The following is an 18,726-nucleotide window of genomic DNA, read 5'->3' as shown; positions in this document are numbered from 1 at the left end:
AAAAATCATACACGTGTACTCTTGAATAGACAGACGTCAATGACTACGGTAAAACTTAGACTCTATTTTAGCCGGCAGGATTGATTGAAATGTCCGAAAAATGACGCCAAAATACACCTTAAAAGTCCCATTTTATTTTCTTAAATCCCATTATATTTTTTAATCCAAGGGCGAATTTACGGCAGAATTTGGTCCCTCAAATCACCGGTACGGTGCTCAAATAAGGGACACGTGAGCTTTGATTCTAACCGGATACATTGCACTGGGTCGGGGAGATCGTTTGCTAAACTTCCATGTATCTTTTGTCCAATGGGTACCTGTACTTCGAACATTCACAAGTTTTTACCAAACGCTTCAGCGTGGTATTAAGAGTTTGTTTTCAGGGGTGGGTGATACCAAGGTGGGAAATGGATGCACATATGGGGTTAATTCCTTGAATTGCAATATAGAGGGTTCAGGCTGAAATACAATATATAGTGTTTTCATGTTTCGTCTGATATTTCTGTGGTATTCTGCTGCTGTAAGAAATGCACGATTTGTTCCGAAATTCAGTATATTGTGTGTATTCCAGGTTATTCGTTTTTTGCTGAAAACACCCCTATTTTTTAGTGGCAGAGTTTGAATAGTCTCACTCCCACTGGGAAATCTGCATTGTTGCTTGAATGTGAGTTAATTAAACACATTTTCCAGACCGGCGAAAGAGTATGCAACAGCCAATTTTAACAGCCTGTCACGTGATTTTAGTCTGAATGTCAACATGAAGAGGCTAGTCCATTTTACGCAGGAGTAATTGGGAGTAGAATATGTGAGGGATAGTATCAACAGAGATGTGTATAGTGAAAAGTAATATCTATCCTTCATTTACATCTCTGAGCATTTCTGTTTTAGTATATTGGTTTGAAAATGTTGAACTTGCATGATTTGCAATGTGTTTTTTTAATGGGACTCCCCTATTGATCGAATCCCGGGTTTGAAAGAGAACGGCACACCACGTGATTCGTTTGAATACAATGCTGATGGCAAACATGCCGTCTTACTGCGGTACTCCACTGACGGGATGACTTACTGCATGCTACAACTTCGCTTGTGATGTTGCTTGTTAGCCATGGATTACATGAATCTTGATTACCAGTCAAATGTTGCTCATTTGACGTTGGTAATCTTTATTTGGAACTGAGTAACTTCCTGGTACTTCGTACTATGATAAAAATCAGTCAACATACATCAAGTTCTCACAATCGTAGTATTCCATGTGATGTACACCTAATATGCCAAAAATGTTGCTGAATGATTTGAACTGAATAAAAATAGCAGACGAAAATTTGTTTACAAAATAAAAATACTTCGGTTGCCAATGAAAACCGATAAAAAACAAGCAATATGTTTTCGGCTGTTATCATGGAAGGGACATGAACATGAAGCTAACGTCTGTTTATAACTAAAACCGGGCACCTTATACGAGGTTTGCAAAATAACATGGCAGTCATTAGAAGTCACTTTATTTTATTGTTAGGACGTATTCAACCGTTAAATGTATAATTTCCAATTGTTTTGCGATAGTATTTTCTAGATTGGAAGCAGCATTTACATTTTATTCAAAGTTCAAAGCTGCGTTGGGATTCCGTTGACAGTGGTAACAATGTCGGCGCCGGTGATCTCTTACCAGTGCGCAACGTAGCCAAAATAAAAGGCATGATCATTTGGGCACTGCTATTACAAGACTTTGGCTGTTGCCATGGTAGCGGTGGGTCAGGATTATTTTTCCAATTAGTGATGGTACGACCTGCCTGTCAAGTATGAACCGTGACAAAATCAGCCAAGCCAAAAAAAAATCACTTTACTTTACGTTACTTTAACTTCGGGGTCAACTTTCTCATTAATGAAAAAAGATATCAAAAATTCAAATAGTAACTTTTTGCCCACACTCCAGCCGAGGACAATGAGCTATGTCTGAGGTGTTGTATCACAGGGAGTTGGACAAACTTGTGTATTTTAATAAATTATTGAATAATAAAATGTTATATAACTTTTCTTTTACCCCCCTCCCCTTAAATTCCTGGTATCTATTTCAAGTATTTTTGTCAGGTTCAAATCGTTCACCAGCATTTTTGGCATGTTAGATGTACATCACATAGAATACTAGGATTGGGAGAACTTAATGTTTGTTGACCACTTGGAATCTGAGTTTTATAAATCTTGAAGGGCTCTCGGAAGATCCACCCGCTGCCTGGACCCGCAGTAAAATCTCCGATTAATATGGAGCCGCAACCATCAACATCGATATACCATGAGGTTTCTGCTGGCGACGTTCCGGCGTTACTCAGTTCCAAATAAAGATTACCAACGCCAAATTAGCAAAATTTAACCGGTAACCAAGACTCAGTCTATCCACGACAAGCAAGCAACATCACGAACGAGGTTGTAGTGTGCAGCTCACGAGTCAGCGACGACCGATTTCAACGAAAGTCATTCCGTCAGTGGAGTACCGCAGTTGCACGGCATGTTTGCCAATGTACAGATCTGTGGAGGAACTTTTAACTTCAACATCAACCGTGTATCGTAGTCGCCCAGTTTAAGTTCTGGTTCTGTCGTGGTCCCAACTAAAGGGCGACAGTCGTCGTGTCGCGTCCTGATCGATATGGGACTCACAGCGACGTATACAACGCGTGTAAAATACATTGTTTATTTACATGAAATTCGAACACGCGCTGTGCTACGACCACCGCGCTTAAACATCCACGAGTTATTTATTCGGACAATGACTTAAATTAGAAGTCTGATTATTTTATTTTCACACGTACAGCGACACGCGTTCTACACTGACAAGCGTTGCTAGGTCGCAGCACTGTCTTGGAGCATATTAATGGGCAATTGGGTTCCCCGATCTAAATTTCTATCCCGGTTTGTTGCACGTTCTTTTTTTAATATGAAATAATCAAATATGGGACATGTGTATAATAACAGAACCCCACACCCTCCCCGTGGCTTCGCTCGTGAAAGTACGGCAGCAGGGTACACCGCATCACTCGTGAAAATAACTTCCATACGCAATGATAGCCACGGGGAGGGTATCTGTCATAATACTTCATTATCACTGAAAACATTTTTCCCCTGAAATAAATTCCAGTGAATATGCCATTTCCCTCATACTATATTGAGACACAGCGCAGTGAAAATTAGATTCACATGTAATGCTTGAAAACATGTCAGCAAAAATAAATTAAGTGAAATTCTACGTGACTTCATAATAGTTGGAAATGAACACATTACACCCGACCCTACCACTCCATATACAATGTAAACTACACCCCAAAACATCCTTTCACCCACAGTTACTACCGTGTTTCACCAGTGTATTCTATTTGACGTCAGGAGAAATTGAAATAAACAAATTAATTATAATTTCAGCCTCTAGTTGACCACTGATTAAATAAACTACCTCGTCTTTATGTCAACTTGCAGTTATTCGTTGCCTACATCAGTGACTTCAAAATATATGTTTCAATCCCAGGAATTTCACTCGCTGTTAATTGCATGGGAATGGCAGTCTTTAATGAATTTCTATTGTCATGTCAATTTCTTGCGATTACTCGAACATTAAGCTGTAACCACATACCGCCTAGGTGCTGTAATTAAATCCTGGTGTAAGCACCATATGAACTATGAACAATGCATGTGAAGCCAGCTGTGGGGTATAGTCAATCCTATAGATTTCTCATTGTTTGGTAACTATTTGCTGCAAATGCAACAAAAATCAATATAAAAAATATTACCCACACAGTATTCTACAGGTTACTTGTACAGTTAAGTTTTGAACACATCCCAAGTCCATGTGATATCAGATTATTTTATTTAAAGTCTGAAGTCACCATTGTATAAGATATTTACTGGATTTATCCAATTGTAGCTGGAGACGGAAAAACACAGCAATTAGTACAAAGAGCAGTGACAGTTTTTGTTCAGCAAATCAAAAAAGTTAAATGGATTCATGTATATAAATAAATAGTTTTTTTGTTTTTTTAACTTTTAAATATGCATATTTTGCTCTGTAAAATACCAAAATTCAACACAAATTTATACAAAAATCAAAGTGTCCTTTGTTTTCATAAGCACAGACTGTGCTTCAGGTGTAAAGCTTTCCTGGTCTATAAGATATGAAAGATATATTAAATCCAAATTAGTTTTCAAACCGCCTAGATTCAAATCCTCTTTTCCTATCTTATAAGGGCGTTTATCAAGTGAGTACTCCACAGCTTTGTTTTTATTTACTATCTTTAGCAGCATAGATTTCCCTACTTCCTGCAGCCTTTTCTGTAGTCGTTTTTTGGCTTTATGCTTCCCCTCCCTTCCTAAGGTGACTGGTCTATTAAATGCAAACACTAAAAAATACGGCAAACCACGATATTTTCAATGCACATCATACATTTTGTAATCATGTGAGAGCCAAAACTGTTAATGTTTCTTTGTTTTTCGAGGGGGGGTCAGCATGTTTTAAATTATAATGTTAGGGGATCGCCCACTTTTTGTTGTTGATAGAGGTGAGTCAACTGAGATTTACAGCTGACAAAATGGAATCTGCCGACCCCCCCCCCCCCAGGCCAGAGTAACTGAACAATCCCTTCAATTTATTATTTCCAACCGATAGTATTTTCTAGATTGCAGGCAGCATTTACAGTTCATTCAAAGTTCAAAGTTGCGTCGGGATTACGTTGATACAGTGTAACAATGTCGGCGTCGGTGATCTCTTACCGGTGTGCAACGTAGCCAAAATAAAAGGCATGAATACAAGACTAGTGGGAGGTAATAAATTTGGGGTCGAAAGTATTCAAAAAACAGTTTTTGGCTGTTGCCATGGTAGCTGTGGACCAGGATTGTTTTGCCAATTAGTGACGGTACGACCTGCCTGTCAATTATAAACAAAATTAGCCAAGCCAAACAAAATCTCAGTAAATTGTTGCCCACACTCAAGCGGATTAGAATGAGCTACGTCCATGCTTTTTAATCATAGAAATGTAGGGTGTGATACATTTGGCGTGAAGGTATTAAACAATTCAGTTGTTGGCTGTTTCCATGGAAACGGTGGTCAGAATTTGTTTTCATATTTTACCAATAGTAACTTTGTGCCCACACTCAAATTTCATTTCACTCGGCAAATATATTCATGTACCCAAACGTAAAGTATCGTACTTCTAAATATTGTTTATTTCTGCTATGTTTCGAAAAACGCTACTCTTGAACGGACTACTTTATTCGCTCTCAGACCTCATTTGCATATGGGGTGTGAAAGTACCGATTTTGATTTCAAGGACGAATCAAAATAAACTATATATGTAATGATGTGGAATACTTCCTTTCACTGTGAACATTTTTCCGCTAAAATAAATTCCAGTGAAAATGTCATTTCCCTCATACTCTATTGAGACTTGACACAGCACAGTGAAAATTTGATTCACACCGTATGCTTGAAAACTTTTCATCGAGAGTTGAAAATGAAAAAAAATATATGACACCCAACCCTACCACTCCATACAAAATGTAACCACACCTCAAAAAATTCCTTTCACCAGTGTATTCTATTTGAATTCAGGAGAAATTTAAATAAACAAATTATATGACAACGAACTTAATTATAATTTCAACCTCTAGTTCAGCACTGATTAAATAAACTACCTCGTCTTTATGCCAACTTGAAGTTATTCAATGCCTACACCAGTGACTTCAAAATCTATGTTTCAATTCCAGGAATTTCACTTGCTATTAATTGTATGGGAGTGCCAGTCTTTTATTTTCTATTGTAATGTCAATTTCTTGTGATTACACGGAAAATGAAGCTGTAACCACAGACCACAGTGCTGCAACTAAATCCTGGTATAAGCACCGGTTAGGCAGTCTTGAACTATGCATGTGAAGCCAGCTGAGAGGTATATCCAATCCTATAGATTTCTCATTGTTTGGTAACTATTTGCTGCAAATGCAACAAAAATCAATATAAAAATATTACCCACACAGCATTCTACAGGTTACTTGTCCTAGGTAGTGCGAGACAGCTTTGTCTTTTGACCTATTAGTTTTGTGCTGACCTCTTCTCCGCGTCTTGATGTTTTGTTTTGCTTGTCATAATACTCACTGATTGATGACTTTGTTTAGATTTTGAGTTACAACTCGGCCACGACCTTTGCTTTTACCGTGAAACATGAGGAAGTTTACGTCAATTGACGGACATTGCATTTTTTAAAAACTAATGAAGCACACTGTCTATCATCCCCATTTTTTTTTGCTGATTTCTATTCTGAAAAATTCGACCGTCCGAAAATGCACCTTAATTTTGACTCTAAAAACACGTCACATTTCTAACACAAATTATTTAAAACCAGTCGAAATTTTGGAGATTTTACGGTACTTTAGATATCAGTGTGAAAGATTAAAATTGGTTAATTATGCAAATTAGGTAATTAATATGTACAGATTTTAACCCACAATTATTCAGGTCTGTCTATTGTCCTACAGCATCCATGTACATTCATTGATATGTGATGTATAGTATCTGAGATATCAGTGTGAAAGTTGGTTAATTATGCAAATTAGGTGATTAATATGCACAAATATTTACCGGAAACTAATTGGGTCTGCATAATTCTAGATTCATTGAAATATGATGATTAGTACTTTAGATATCAGTAGAAAAGCTGAAAATTAATTATGCAAATTAGGTAATTAATATGCACAATTATTTACCCTAAAACTAATCAGGTCTCTGCATAGTCCTAAAGGATCTATGTACCAAGTTTCATTGAAATGCGATGATTAGTACTTGAGATACCCGTGGAAAAGCTGAAAATTAACTAATTATGCAAATTAGGTGATTAATATGCACAAATATTTATCGAAAACAATCAATCTCTGCATAGTCCTTGAGTATGTAAGTACCAAGTTTCATTGAAATGTAATGCTAACTACTTATATCAAATGCTGAAAATTAATTAATTATGCAAATTAGGTAATTAATATGTACTGATATTACCATAAAAACTATCAGGTCTGTGCAGTGTCGTATGACATCTATGTACCAAGTTTCATTGAAATGTGATGATTAGTACTTGAGATATCAGTGGAAAAACCGAAAATTGACTAATCATTATGCAAATTAGGTAATTAGTATCCACGGATTATTACCAAAAACTAATCAAAACCTAGCATTAGTTCAGAGCATCTATGTACCAAGTTTCATCAAAATCCAATGAGTGGTTGTTTAGATATCAGTGGAACAGTCATGGAACCACTAAAAAATAGCTAATTATCATGCAAATTAGGTAATTAATATGCACAGATTTTTACCAAAAATTAATCAAATCTGCGCATATGTTCAGAGCATCTATGTACCAAGTTTCATCAAAATCCAATGAGTGGTTCTTTAGATATCAGTGGAACAGTCATAGAACAGCTAAAAATTAGCTAATTATCATGCAAATTAGGTAATTAACGAGCATGGATTTTTACCAAAACCTAATCAAATCTGCGCATTGGCCCAGAGCATCTATGCACCAAGTTTCATCAAAAACCAATGTATGGTTCTTGAGATAGCAGTGGAACAGTCGGACACACATACACACATACACACATACACACATACACACATACAGACACACTAACTGCAAAGACTCCCATTTTGTGCTTCGCACATGGGAGTCAAAAACCGCAATAACTGGTATCATATAGGCTATCTCACTTTGTATCAAAAGTCGGACTCAAAAGCCATGATTACAACATCTGTTCGGTGAAGAGTTTCCGAGGACCCTCCTATATTTTTATGTTGTGCCAGTAGTGTTGTAGTCAGACCAGCTGCTTTGCCACGTTTTTGGATTTCTTTCAGCTTGTGGTGTATAAGTTGTCATTGTACACCTCTGCCCCGTGCCACTTTATTAGATTCTACTGTATCACCATGATTTTGAATTTACATGTATAAACTTAAATCTAAAGTTTGCAATTATCCATACTTACACATAATAGCTTTCACTGAGGAGAAAATACTATTAACCACAATGGCTAAATACTACATTATTTTCCTTAGTTATTTTCCACTTCGCCAATGGGGAGAGGTAAAAATCAATAATTCATCAAAAAAATTGGAGAATGAAATGTGCTACAGTGACTTTATATCAAACGTTTTTTTCCCTGATGATTATTATTGTGACATGCTTTTAAATTATGACACTTTCAGCAGAATTATTCATGCTTATTCATTTAATTACTATTACTTAGCCAGTGATGGCGAAAGTGACACGATTTATTGCACCAAATTGTAAATTAAATTCACCATTGGCGACTGACGAGAAGTTAACGAAAGCCCGGTATATACAAGTAGCATACTGTGGAATACTTTATTTTCGCTGGAATAAATTTTCGCTGAACAGGCTTTTTGGGCGTTTTGCTTGGAATTTATTTTCACTGATTTTTGATGAGTTTAATGTGAAATATAGGAAAAAAAGTATATTCGCTGGATTTTATTTTCACGGAATCATCCCTTCAGCGAAAATAGCGAAAATAAATTCTAAGCGAAAATAAAGTATTCTACAGTATTATGTAGTAGCATGTTCATAAATGTATTGACACAAAATCCTGTTTATTTTCCCTGAATTCTAGTTTGCGTGTCAGAAATGGGACATCGATACATTCACATAAAAAATAAAGGCCTGAACTCTTCATACCCTTCAGTCTCAAAAACATTTTTACGGAAATGTTCCGTTAAGCAGATTGTGGTCAACGGACATATCACACAATGAGTCAGGTGGTAGCACGAGATAATTTTCTTTACGAGTCCTTTTAACGATGGCAAAGATTTGCTTTGTTTTCTAAATTTTGATGTATTTAAAAAAATTTCGAAAAATATTTTCTCAGTCTGGGCAAAAAGAAAAGGTTGTTCACTGTGCTGTATTTCCATTTGCAAGAAATTCGTTGGTTTTTTTGAACTGTTTCTTTTCTTTCGTTTTTTTCCTGAGTGAGTTACCATATGGTGATTCAATGTTGTTCTCAAGGCAAACTTCCGTTCACATAATTCACACTGATATGGTTTCTCACCAGTGTGTGTTCTCATGTGCCAGTCCAGTGACTGCTTTGAACTCAGAGATTTTGAGCACTGAATACATCGATATAGTTTCTCCCCGGTGTGCTTTCTCAAATGCTGCTCAAGGTAATCCTTACGTGCAAATCGCGTAGCACATAGTTCACATTGGAATGGTTTTTCCCCGGTATGAATTCGCAGATGATGTTCCAAGTTGCCTTTCTGACCAAATCGTTTTTCACAGAGCTCACACTGGAACGGTTTCAAACCTGTGTGTATTTTTTGATGATTATCCAAAGCACTGTTTTGTGTGAAGCATTTATGGCACTTTTTACATTTAAACGGACGCTCACCAGTATGACTTCGCATATGCATTTCCAAAGCCTGTTTGGACCTTGAGCTTTTATCACACAACGAGCAAGGGAATGGTTTCTCACCTGTGTGCGTCCTCTGGTGGTATTTCAAATGACCTTTGCGGGAGAATCTTTTGTTGCAAATTTCACATGCATGGGGTTTATCACCTGAATGTGCTTGTACGTGGTAGTCGAGCGATTGCCGAGAACGGAACGACCGATCGCATAATAGGCAAGGGTACGGTGACTCACCAGTATGTGTTCTCATATGGTAGGTGAAGGATTGTTTTAGTTTATATTCTTTATGACAATGCAGACATTGGTATGGTGTCTCATCATTGTGTGCTCTAATATGACGAGCCAAGTGGTGTTTCTGTGGATAACTCTTGTCACAAATTTGACACTTGTATGCTTTGACATCCACTGAAATCTCAGTGTGTTCACTTTTCCTGGTTCCTTCTTGCATGCTTCTTCTAGAAGGCGGTTGCACATCTACCAGAAAGTCAATATAACCTTTAATCAGCTAAGATGTTCAATTCACAAGTAACATACATCTGAAATATAACAAAAACCACACGTCAATGATTATCTTTGCAAATTAAATATTTTTGTTCAAATAATATATATGATCGTGCAAGGAGTGATAGCCATCTCTGCATACACATTCAAGTTGTGAAAGAAGTTGAGTAATACCCCTCTCTCCCTCCCTCTACAGTGAAGTGATCGGGACTAAAATACTTGTACCAACACAAAGATTCAGCGTAATCATTCCATATTTGGAATTCACGTTTCCAAATATTGGTATGTGAAAATACCCAGTGCAATACTGCAAAATTACAGCACGCTGTAACTCATGGCGCTGCGGTGACTGATGTATAATAATAATTGTTAACTCATATCTCCTGGAGAAGAAAAAAACGGCCCTACAGAACGAAACCAATAAATATGTAAAGCTGTCAGATATGTAATGCAGTTAGATGGTAGAAAAATACTATCATCATCACAAACCTGTTCTCTTGAAGAATGTATTTTTCTCAATATTCCTGTCTCGCTCGAGGCAACATTACCAGACAATCCTCAGGATTTTTTTTTTTTTTTCGTTTTTATTACCTGTACTAGGCTCATTTTGTTCGTCTTGGATCCCCGTTAACGGGATTACCTCACGATGGACGAAATAACTCTAGACCCCCCCCCCCACCGTGTTGAGGGACGGTGCCCTAGCCACAGTCACTTGGGGGCTGAAAATCAAAAAATACTAATTTTTTTTAAAAAAATCATCCGCTATACGTATATAAATAAACAATGCGAAACAAAAATTTTAGAGGGGATTCGACGATTTCAAGTGCGCATACTCATTTTCAGCCAATCAGGCGAGTAACAGCGAGTATTTCCTTGATTTACCCAGAACTCTGTCTGTGCGAATCCCCCTTGATTCTGGCTGCTGGCCATTTTCGTTCATGAAATCGTCGGATATCATCAGAAAACGCGAGATTTGTGCGGTTTTGAATAAAACCAAGTTAGCGATTATGGACAATGGTTATTAACGTAACACCTGACCCCCTCTAAAAAATTTTTTTCGCATTTTAAGGTAAGAAATCAGAATTTGAAACCGAAGGGTGTCGATTTACTATGTGCCATGTTTCACAACTTGTTTATTTATATACGTGTAGCGGGGGATTTTTTTAAAAAAAAATTAGTATTTATTGATTTTCAGCACCCAAGTGACTGTGGTCCTAGCAGAGCTGCAAAACAAAGAGCCAAGGTACTGCAACAAGGTTTACGATTACCATTGATATCGTTTGGACAACTTTTATTCAGCCACTTATTTTTCTTCTAGTTGTCTGAGACTACGATATGCAATCAACATAATACACATTATCTTGACCTTATTACATGGGCACCGGTCTTTTCGATTATGACATTACATGATACGACGACCTGACTCGGCTGAAGCTAGCAGACACTCCCAGCAGACAGTGGAAGCTAGCAGACACACTAGCAGCCACAGTCTATCAGGCATACTAATGCTTTGAATCAAGGTTTATCACATCTTTTTGCATCACGTAATCACAGTTTGACATCAATATATTAATGTAAATGGCTAATATTCATTTAAACAGAGAAATTCTAACAAATGTACTCACTCCCCCTGAAAGTGTATCTCTATGTGAGTGTATATAAACACGATTCCCAATATTTTTTGGGAAATATTGAGTGTGCACCTTATCGACTTATATGGTATGAAACATACATGTATTGACTACAATTTGTGATAGGTGACATTTAATAATTAGCAGACAATTTTAAAATATGGAAATCATAATTGTGGTAGAACTGCCCTATCTATTTGCTAGCAGACACTAATTAAGTCACTAATTACAGTAAAAATATTGAGTGTGCACCTTAACCACCTATGTGGTATGAAACATACATGTATTGACTACAATTTGTAATAGGTGACATTTAATAATTAGCAGACAATTTTAAAATATGGAAATCATAATTGTGGTAGAACTGCCCTATCTATTTGCTAGCAGACACTAATTAAGTCACTAATTACAGTAAAAATATTGAGTGTGCACCTTAACCACCTATGTGGTATGAAACATACATGTATGGACTACAATTTGTGATAGGTGACATTTAATAATTAGCAGACAATTTTAAAATATGGAAATCATAATTGTGGTAGAACTGCCCTATCTATTTGCTAGCAGACACTAATTAAGTCACTAATTACAGTAAAAATATTGAGTGTGCACCTTAACCACCTATGTGGTATGAAACATACATGTATTGACTACAATTTGTGATAGGTGACATTTAATAATTAGCAGACAATTTTAAAATATGGAAATCATAATTGTGGTAGAACTGCCCTATCTATTTGCTAGCAGACACTAATTAAGTCACTAATTACAGTAAAAATATTGAGTGTGCACCTTAACCACCTATGTGGTATGAAACATACATGTATGGACTACAATTTGTGATAGGTGACATTTAATAATTAGCAGACAATTTTAAAATATGGAAATCATAATTATGGTAGAACTGCCCTATCTATTTGCTAGCAGACACTAATTAAGTCACTAATTACAGTAAAAATATTGAGTGTGCACCTTAACCACCTATGTGGTATGGAACATACATGTATTGACAACAATTTGTGATAGGTGACATTTAATAATTAGCAGACAATTTTAAAATATGGAAATCATAATTATGGTAGAACTGCCCTATCTATTTGCTAGCAGACACTAATTAAGTCACTAATTACAGTAAAAATATTGAGTGTGCACCTTAACCACCTATGTGGTATGGAACATACATGTATTGACAACAATTTGTGATAGGTGACATTTAATAATTAGCAGACAATTTTAAAATATGGAAATCATAATTATGGTAGAACTGCCCTATCTATTTGCTAGCAGACACTAATTAAGTCACTAATTACAGTAAAAATATTGAGTGTGCACCTTAACCACCTATGTGGTATGGAACATACATGTATTGACAACAATTTGTGATAGGTGACATTTAATAATTAGCAGACAATTTTAAAATATGGAAATCATAATTATGGTAGAACTGCTTGTTTTGCTAGCAGACACTAATTAAGTCACAAATTACAGTTAAAATATTGAGTGTGCACCTTAACCACCTATGTGGTATGAAACATACATGTATTGACAACAATTTGTGATAGGTGACATTTAATAATTAGCAGACAATTTTAAAATATGGAAATCATAATTGTGGTGGAACTGCTCTTTTTGCTAGCAGACACTAATTAAGTCACTAATTACAGTAAAAATATTGAGTGTGCACCTTAACCACTTATGTTATATGAAACATACATGTATTGACTACTATTTGTGATAGGTGACATTTAATAATTAGCAGAAAATTTTAAAATATGGAAATCATAATTATGGTAGAACTGCCCTATCTATTTGCTAGCAGACACTAATTAAGTCACAAATTACAGTAAAAATATTGAGTGTGCACCTTAACCACCTATGTGGTATGGAACATACATGTATTGACTACAATTTGTGATAGGTGACATTTAATAATTAGCAGACAATTTTAAAATATGGAAATCATAATTATGGTAGAACTGCCCTATCTATTTGCTAGCAGACACTAATTAAGTCACTAATTACAGTAAAAATATTGAGTGTGCACCTTAACCACCTATGTGGTATGGAACATACATGTATTGACTACAATTTGTGATAGGTGACATTTAATAATTAGCAGACAATTTTAAAATATGGAAATCATAATTATGGTAGAACTGCCCTATCTATTTGCTAGCAGACACTAATTAAGTCACTAATTACAGTAAAAATATTGAGTGTGCACCTTAACCACCTATGTGGTATGAAACATACATGTATTGACTACAATTTGTGATAGGTGACATTTAATAATTAGCAGACAATTTTAAAATATGGAAATCATAATTATGGTAGAACTGCCCTATCTATTTGCTAGCAGACACTAATTAAGTCACTAATTACAGTAAAAATATTGAGTGTGCACCTTAACCACCTATGTGGTATGAAACATACATGTATTGACTACTATTTGTGATAGGTGACATTTAATAATTAGCAGAAAATTTTAAAATATGGAAATCATAATTATGGTAGAACTGCCCTATCTATTTGCTAGCAGACACTAATTAAGTCACTAATTACAGTAAAAATATTGAGTGTGCACCTTAACCACTTATCTGGTTTGAAACATACATGTATTGACAACAATTTGTAATAGGTGACATTTAATAATTAGCAGACAATTTTAAAATATGGAAATCATAATTATGGTAGAACTGCTCTTTTTGCTAGCAGACACTAATTAAATCACAAATTACAGTTAAAATATTGAGTGTGCACCTTAACCACCTATGTGGTATGGAACATACATGTATTGACAACAATTTGTGATAGGTGACATTTAATAATTAGCAGACAATTTTAAAATATGGAAATCATAATTGTGGTAGAACTGCCCTATCTATATGCTAGCAGGCACTAATTAAGTCACAAATTACAGTAAAAATATTGAGTGTGCACCTTAACCACCTATGTGGTATGAAACATACATGTATTGACTACAATTTGTGATAGGTGACATTTAATAATTAGCAGACAATTTTAAAATATGGAAATCATAATTGTGGTAGAACTGCCCTATCTATATGCTAGCAGACACTAATTAAGTCACTAATTACAGTAAAAATATTGAGTGTGCACCTTAACCACCTATGTGGTATGAAACATACATGTATGGACTACAATTTGTGATAGGTGACATTTAATAATTAGCAGACAATTTTAAAATATGGAAATCATAATTGTGGTAGAACTGCCCTATCTATTTGCTAGCAGACACTAATTAAGTCACTAATTACAGTAAAAATATTGAGTGTGCACCTTAACCACCTATGTGGTATGAAACATACATGTATGGACTACAATTTGTGATAGGTGACATTTAATAATTAGCAGACAATTTTAAAATATGGAAATCATAATTATGGTAGAACTGCTCTTTTTGCTAGCAGACACTAATTAAATCACAAATTACAGTTAAAATATTGAGTGTGCACCTTAACCACCTATGTGGTATGGAACATACATGTATTGACAACAATTTGTGATAGGTGACATTTAATAATTAGCAGACAATTTTAAAATATGGAAATCATAATTGTGGTAGAACTGCCCTATCTATTTGCTAGCAGACACTAATTAAGTCACTAATTACAGTTAAAATATTGAGTGTGCACCTTAACCACCTATGTGGTATGAAACATACATGTATTGACTACAATTTGTGATAGGTGACATTTAATAATTAGCAGACAATTTTAAAATATGGAAATCATAATTGTGGTGGAACTGCTCTTTTTGCTAGCAGACACTAATTAAGTCACTAATTACAGTAAAAATATTGAGTGTGCACCTTAACCACTTATGTTATATGAAACATACATGTATTGACTACTATTTGTGATAGGTGACATTTAATAATTAGCAGAAAATTTTAAAATATGGAAATCATAATTATGGTAGAACTGCCCTATCTATTTGCTAGCAGACACTAATTAAGTCACAAATTACAGTAAAAATATTGAGTGTGCACCTTAACCACTTATCTGGTTTGAAACATACATGTATTGACTACAATTTGTAATAGGTGACATTTAATAATTAGCAGACAATTTTAAAATATGCAAATCATAATTGTGGTGGAACTGCCCTTTTTGCTAGCAGACACTAATTAAGTCACAAATTACAGTAAAAATATTGAGTGTGCACTTTAACCACTTATGTGGTATGAAACATACATGTATTGACTACAATTTGTGATAGGTGACATTTAATAATTAGCAGACAATTTTAAAATATGGAAATCATAATTGTGGTAGAACTGCCCTATCTATATGCTAGCAGACACTAATTAAGTCACTAATTACAGTAAAAATATTGAGTGTGCACCTTAACCACCTATGTGGTATGAAACATACATGTATGGACTACAATTTGTGATAGGTGACATTTAATAATTAGCAGACAATTTTAAAATATGGAAATCATAATTGTGGTAGAACTGCCCTATCTATTTGCTAGCAGACACTAATTAAGTCACTAATTACAGTAAAAATATTGAGTGTGCACCTTAACCACCTATGTGGTATGAAACATACATGTATGGACTACAATTTGTGATAGGTGACATTTAATAATTAGCAGACAATTTTAAAATATGGAAATCATAATTATGGTAGAACTGCTCTTTTTGCTAGCAGACACTAATTAAATCACAAATTACAGTTAAAATATTGAGTGTGCACCTTAACCACCTATGTGGTATGGAACATACATGTATTGACAACAATTTGTGATAGGTGACATTTAATAATTAGCAGACAATTTTAAAATATGGAAATCATAATTGTGGTAGAACTGCCCTATCTATATGCTAGCAGGCACTAATTAAGTCACAAATTACAGTAAAAATATTGAGTGTGCACCTTAACCACCTATGTGGTATGAAACATACATGTATTGACTACAATTTGTGATAGGTGACATTTAATAATTAGCAGACAATTTTAAAATATGGAAATCATAATTGTGGTAGAACTGCCCTATCTATATGCTAGCAGACACTAATTAAGTCACTAATTACAGTAAAAATATTGAGTGTGCACCTTAACCACCTATGTGGTATGAAACATACATGTATGGACTACAATTTGTGATAGGTGACATTTAATAATTAGCAGACAATTTTAAAATATGGAAATCATAATTGTGGTAGAACTGCCCTATCTATTTGCTAGCAGACACTAATTAAGTCACTAATTACAGTAAAAATATTGAGTGTGCACCTTAACCACCTATGTGGTATGAAACATACATGTATGGACTACAATTTGTGATAGGTGACATTTAATAATTAGCAGACAATTTTAAAATATGGAAATCATAATTATGGTAGAACTGCTCTTTTTGCTAGCAGACACTAATTAAATCACAAATTACAGTTAAAATATTGAGTGTGCACCTTAACCACCTATGTGGTATGGAACATACATGTATTGACAACAATTTGTGATAGGTGACATTTAATAATTAGCAGACAATTTTAAAATATGGAAATCATAATTGTGGTAGAACTGCCCTATCTATATGCTAGCAGGCACTAATTAAGTCACAAATTACAGTAAAAATATTGAGTGTGCACCTTAACCACCTATGTGGTATGAAACATACATGTATTGACTACAATTTGTGATAGGTGACATTTAATAATTAGCAGACAATTTTAAAATATGGAAATCATAATTGTGGTAGAACTGCCCTATCTATATGCTAGCAGACACTAATTAAGTCACTAATTACAGTAAAAATATTGAGTGTGCACCTTAACCACCTATGTGGTATGAAACATACATGTATGGACTACAATTTGTGATAGGTGACATTTAATAATTAGCAGACAATTTTAAAATATGGAAATCATAATTGTGGTAGAACTGCCCTATCTATTTGCTAGCAGACACTAATTAAGTCACTAATTACAGTAAAAATATTGAGTGTGCACCTTAACCACCTATGTGGTATGAAACATACATGTATGGACTACAATTTGTGATAGGTGACATTTAATAATTAGCAGACAATTTTAAAATATGGAAATCATAATTATGGTAGAACTGCTCTTTTTGCTAGCAGACACTAATTAAATCACAAATTACAGTTAAAATATTGAGTGTGCACCTTAACCACCTATGTGGTATGGAACATACATGTATTGACAACAATTTGTGATAGGTGACATTTAATAATTAGCAGACAATTTTAAAATATGGAAATCATAATTGTGGTAGAACTGCCCTATCTATTTGCTAGCAGACACTAATTAAGTCACTAATTACAGTAAAAATATTGAGTGTGCACCTTAACCACCTATGTTATATGAAACATACATGTATTGACTACAATTTGTGATAGGTGACATTTAATAATTAGCAGACAATTTTAAAATATGGAAATCATAATTGTGGTAGAACTGCCCTATCTATTTGCTAGCAGACACTAATTAAGTCACTAATTACAGTAAAAATATTGAGTGTGCACCTTAACCACCTATGTTATATGAAACATACATGTATTGACTACCATTTGTGATAGGTGACATTTAATAATTAGCAGAAAATTTTAAAATATGGAAATCATAATTGTGGTAGAACTGCCCTATCTATTTGCTAGCAGACACTAATTAAGTCACTAATTACAGTAAAAATATTGAGTGTGCACCTTAACCACTTATGTGGTATGAAACATACATGTACTGACAACAATTTGCAATAGGTGACATTTAATAATTAGCAGACAATTTTAAAATATGGAAATCATAATTATGGTAGAACTGCTTGTTTTGCTAGCAGACACTAATTAAGTCACAAATTACAGTTAAAATATTGAGTGTGCACCTTAACCACCTATGTGGTATGAAACATACATGTATTGACTACAATTTGTGATAGGTGACATTTAATAATTAGCAGACAATTTTAAAATATGGAAATCATAATTGTGGTGGAACTGCTCTTTTTGCTAGCAGACACTAATTAAGTCACTAATTACAGTAAAAATATTGAGTGTGCACCTTAACCACTTATGTTATATGAAACATACATGTATTGACTACTATTTGTGATAGGTGACATTTAATAATTAGCAGAAAATTTTAAAATATGGAAATCATAATTATGGTAGAACTGCC

At 34.7% G+C, this 18,726-nt stretch overlaps 1 protein-coding gene across 1 annotated transcript in view; it reads right to left on the bottom strand.

The window, feature by feature from the left end:
- Positions 1-8,601: 8,601 nt before the first annotated feature.
- LOC102801145 (uncharacterized) overlaps positions 8,602-18,726 on the bottom strand; it is a 30,111-nt gene continuing 19,986 nt past the window's right edge. Inside the window, exon 2 of the mRNA XM_085506193.1 lies at positions 8,602-9,965. Within this exon, the coding sequence (XP_085362319.1) occupies positions 8,672-9,877 (1,206 nt within the window). The 5' untranslated portion in view covers positions 9,878-9,965 and the 3' untranslated portion in view covers positions 8,602-8,671. The remainder of the gene's footprint in view (positions 9,966-18,726) is intronic.

The sequence above is a fragment of the Saccoglossus kowalevskii genome, chromosome 12, assembly GCF_978046115.1.
Source record: "Saccoglossus kowalevskii chromosome 12, keSacKowa6.1, whole genome shotgun sequence".
Lineage (NCBI taxonomy): Eukaryota > Metazoa > Hemichordata > Enteropneusta > Harrimaniidae > Saccoglossus > Saccoglossus kowalevskii.
This window is presented reverse-complemented; position numbering and strand designations above follow the sequence as displayed.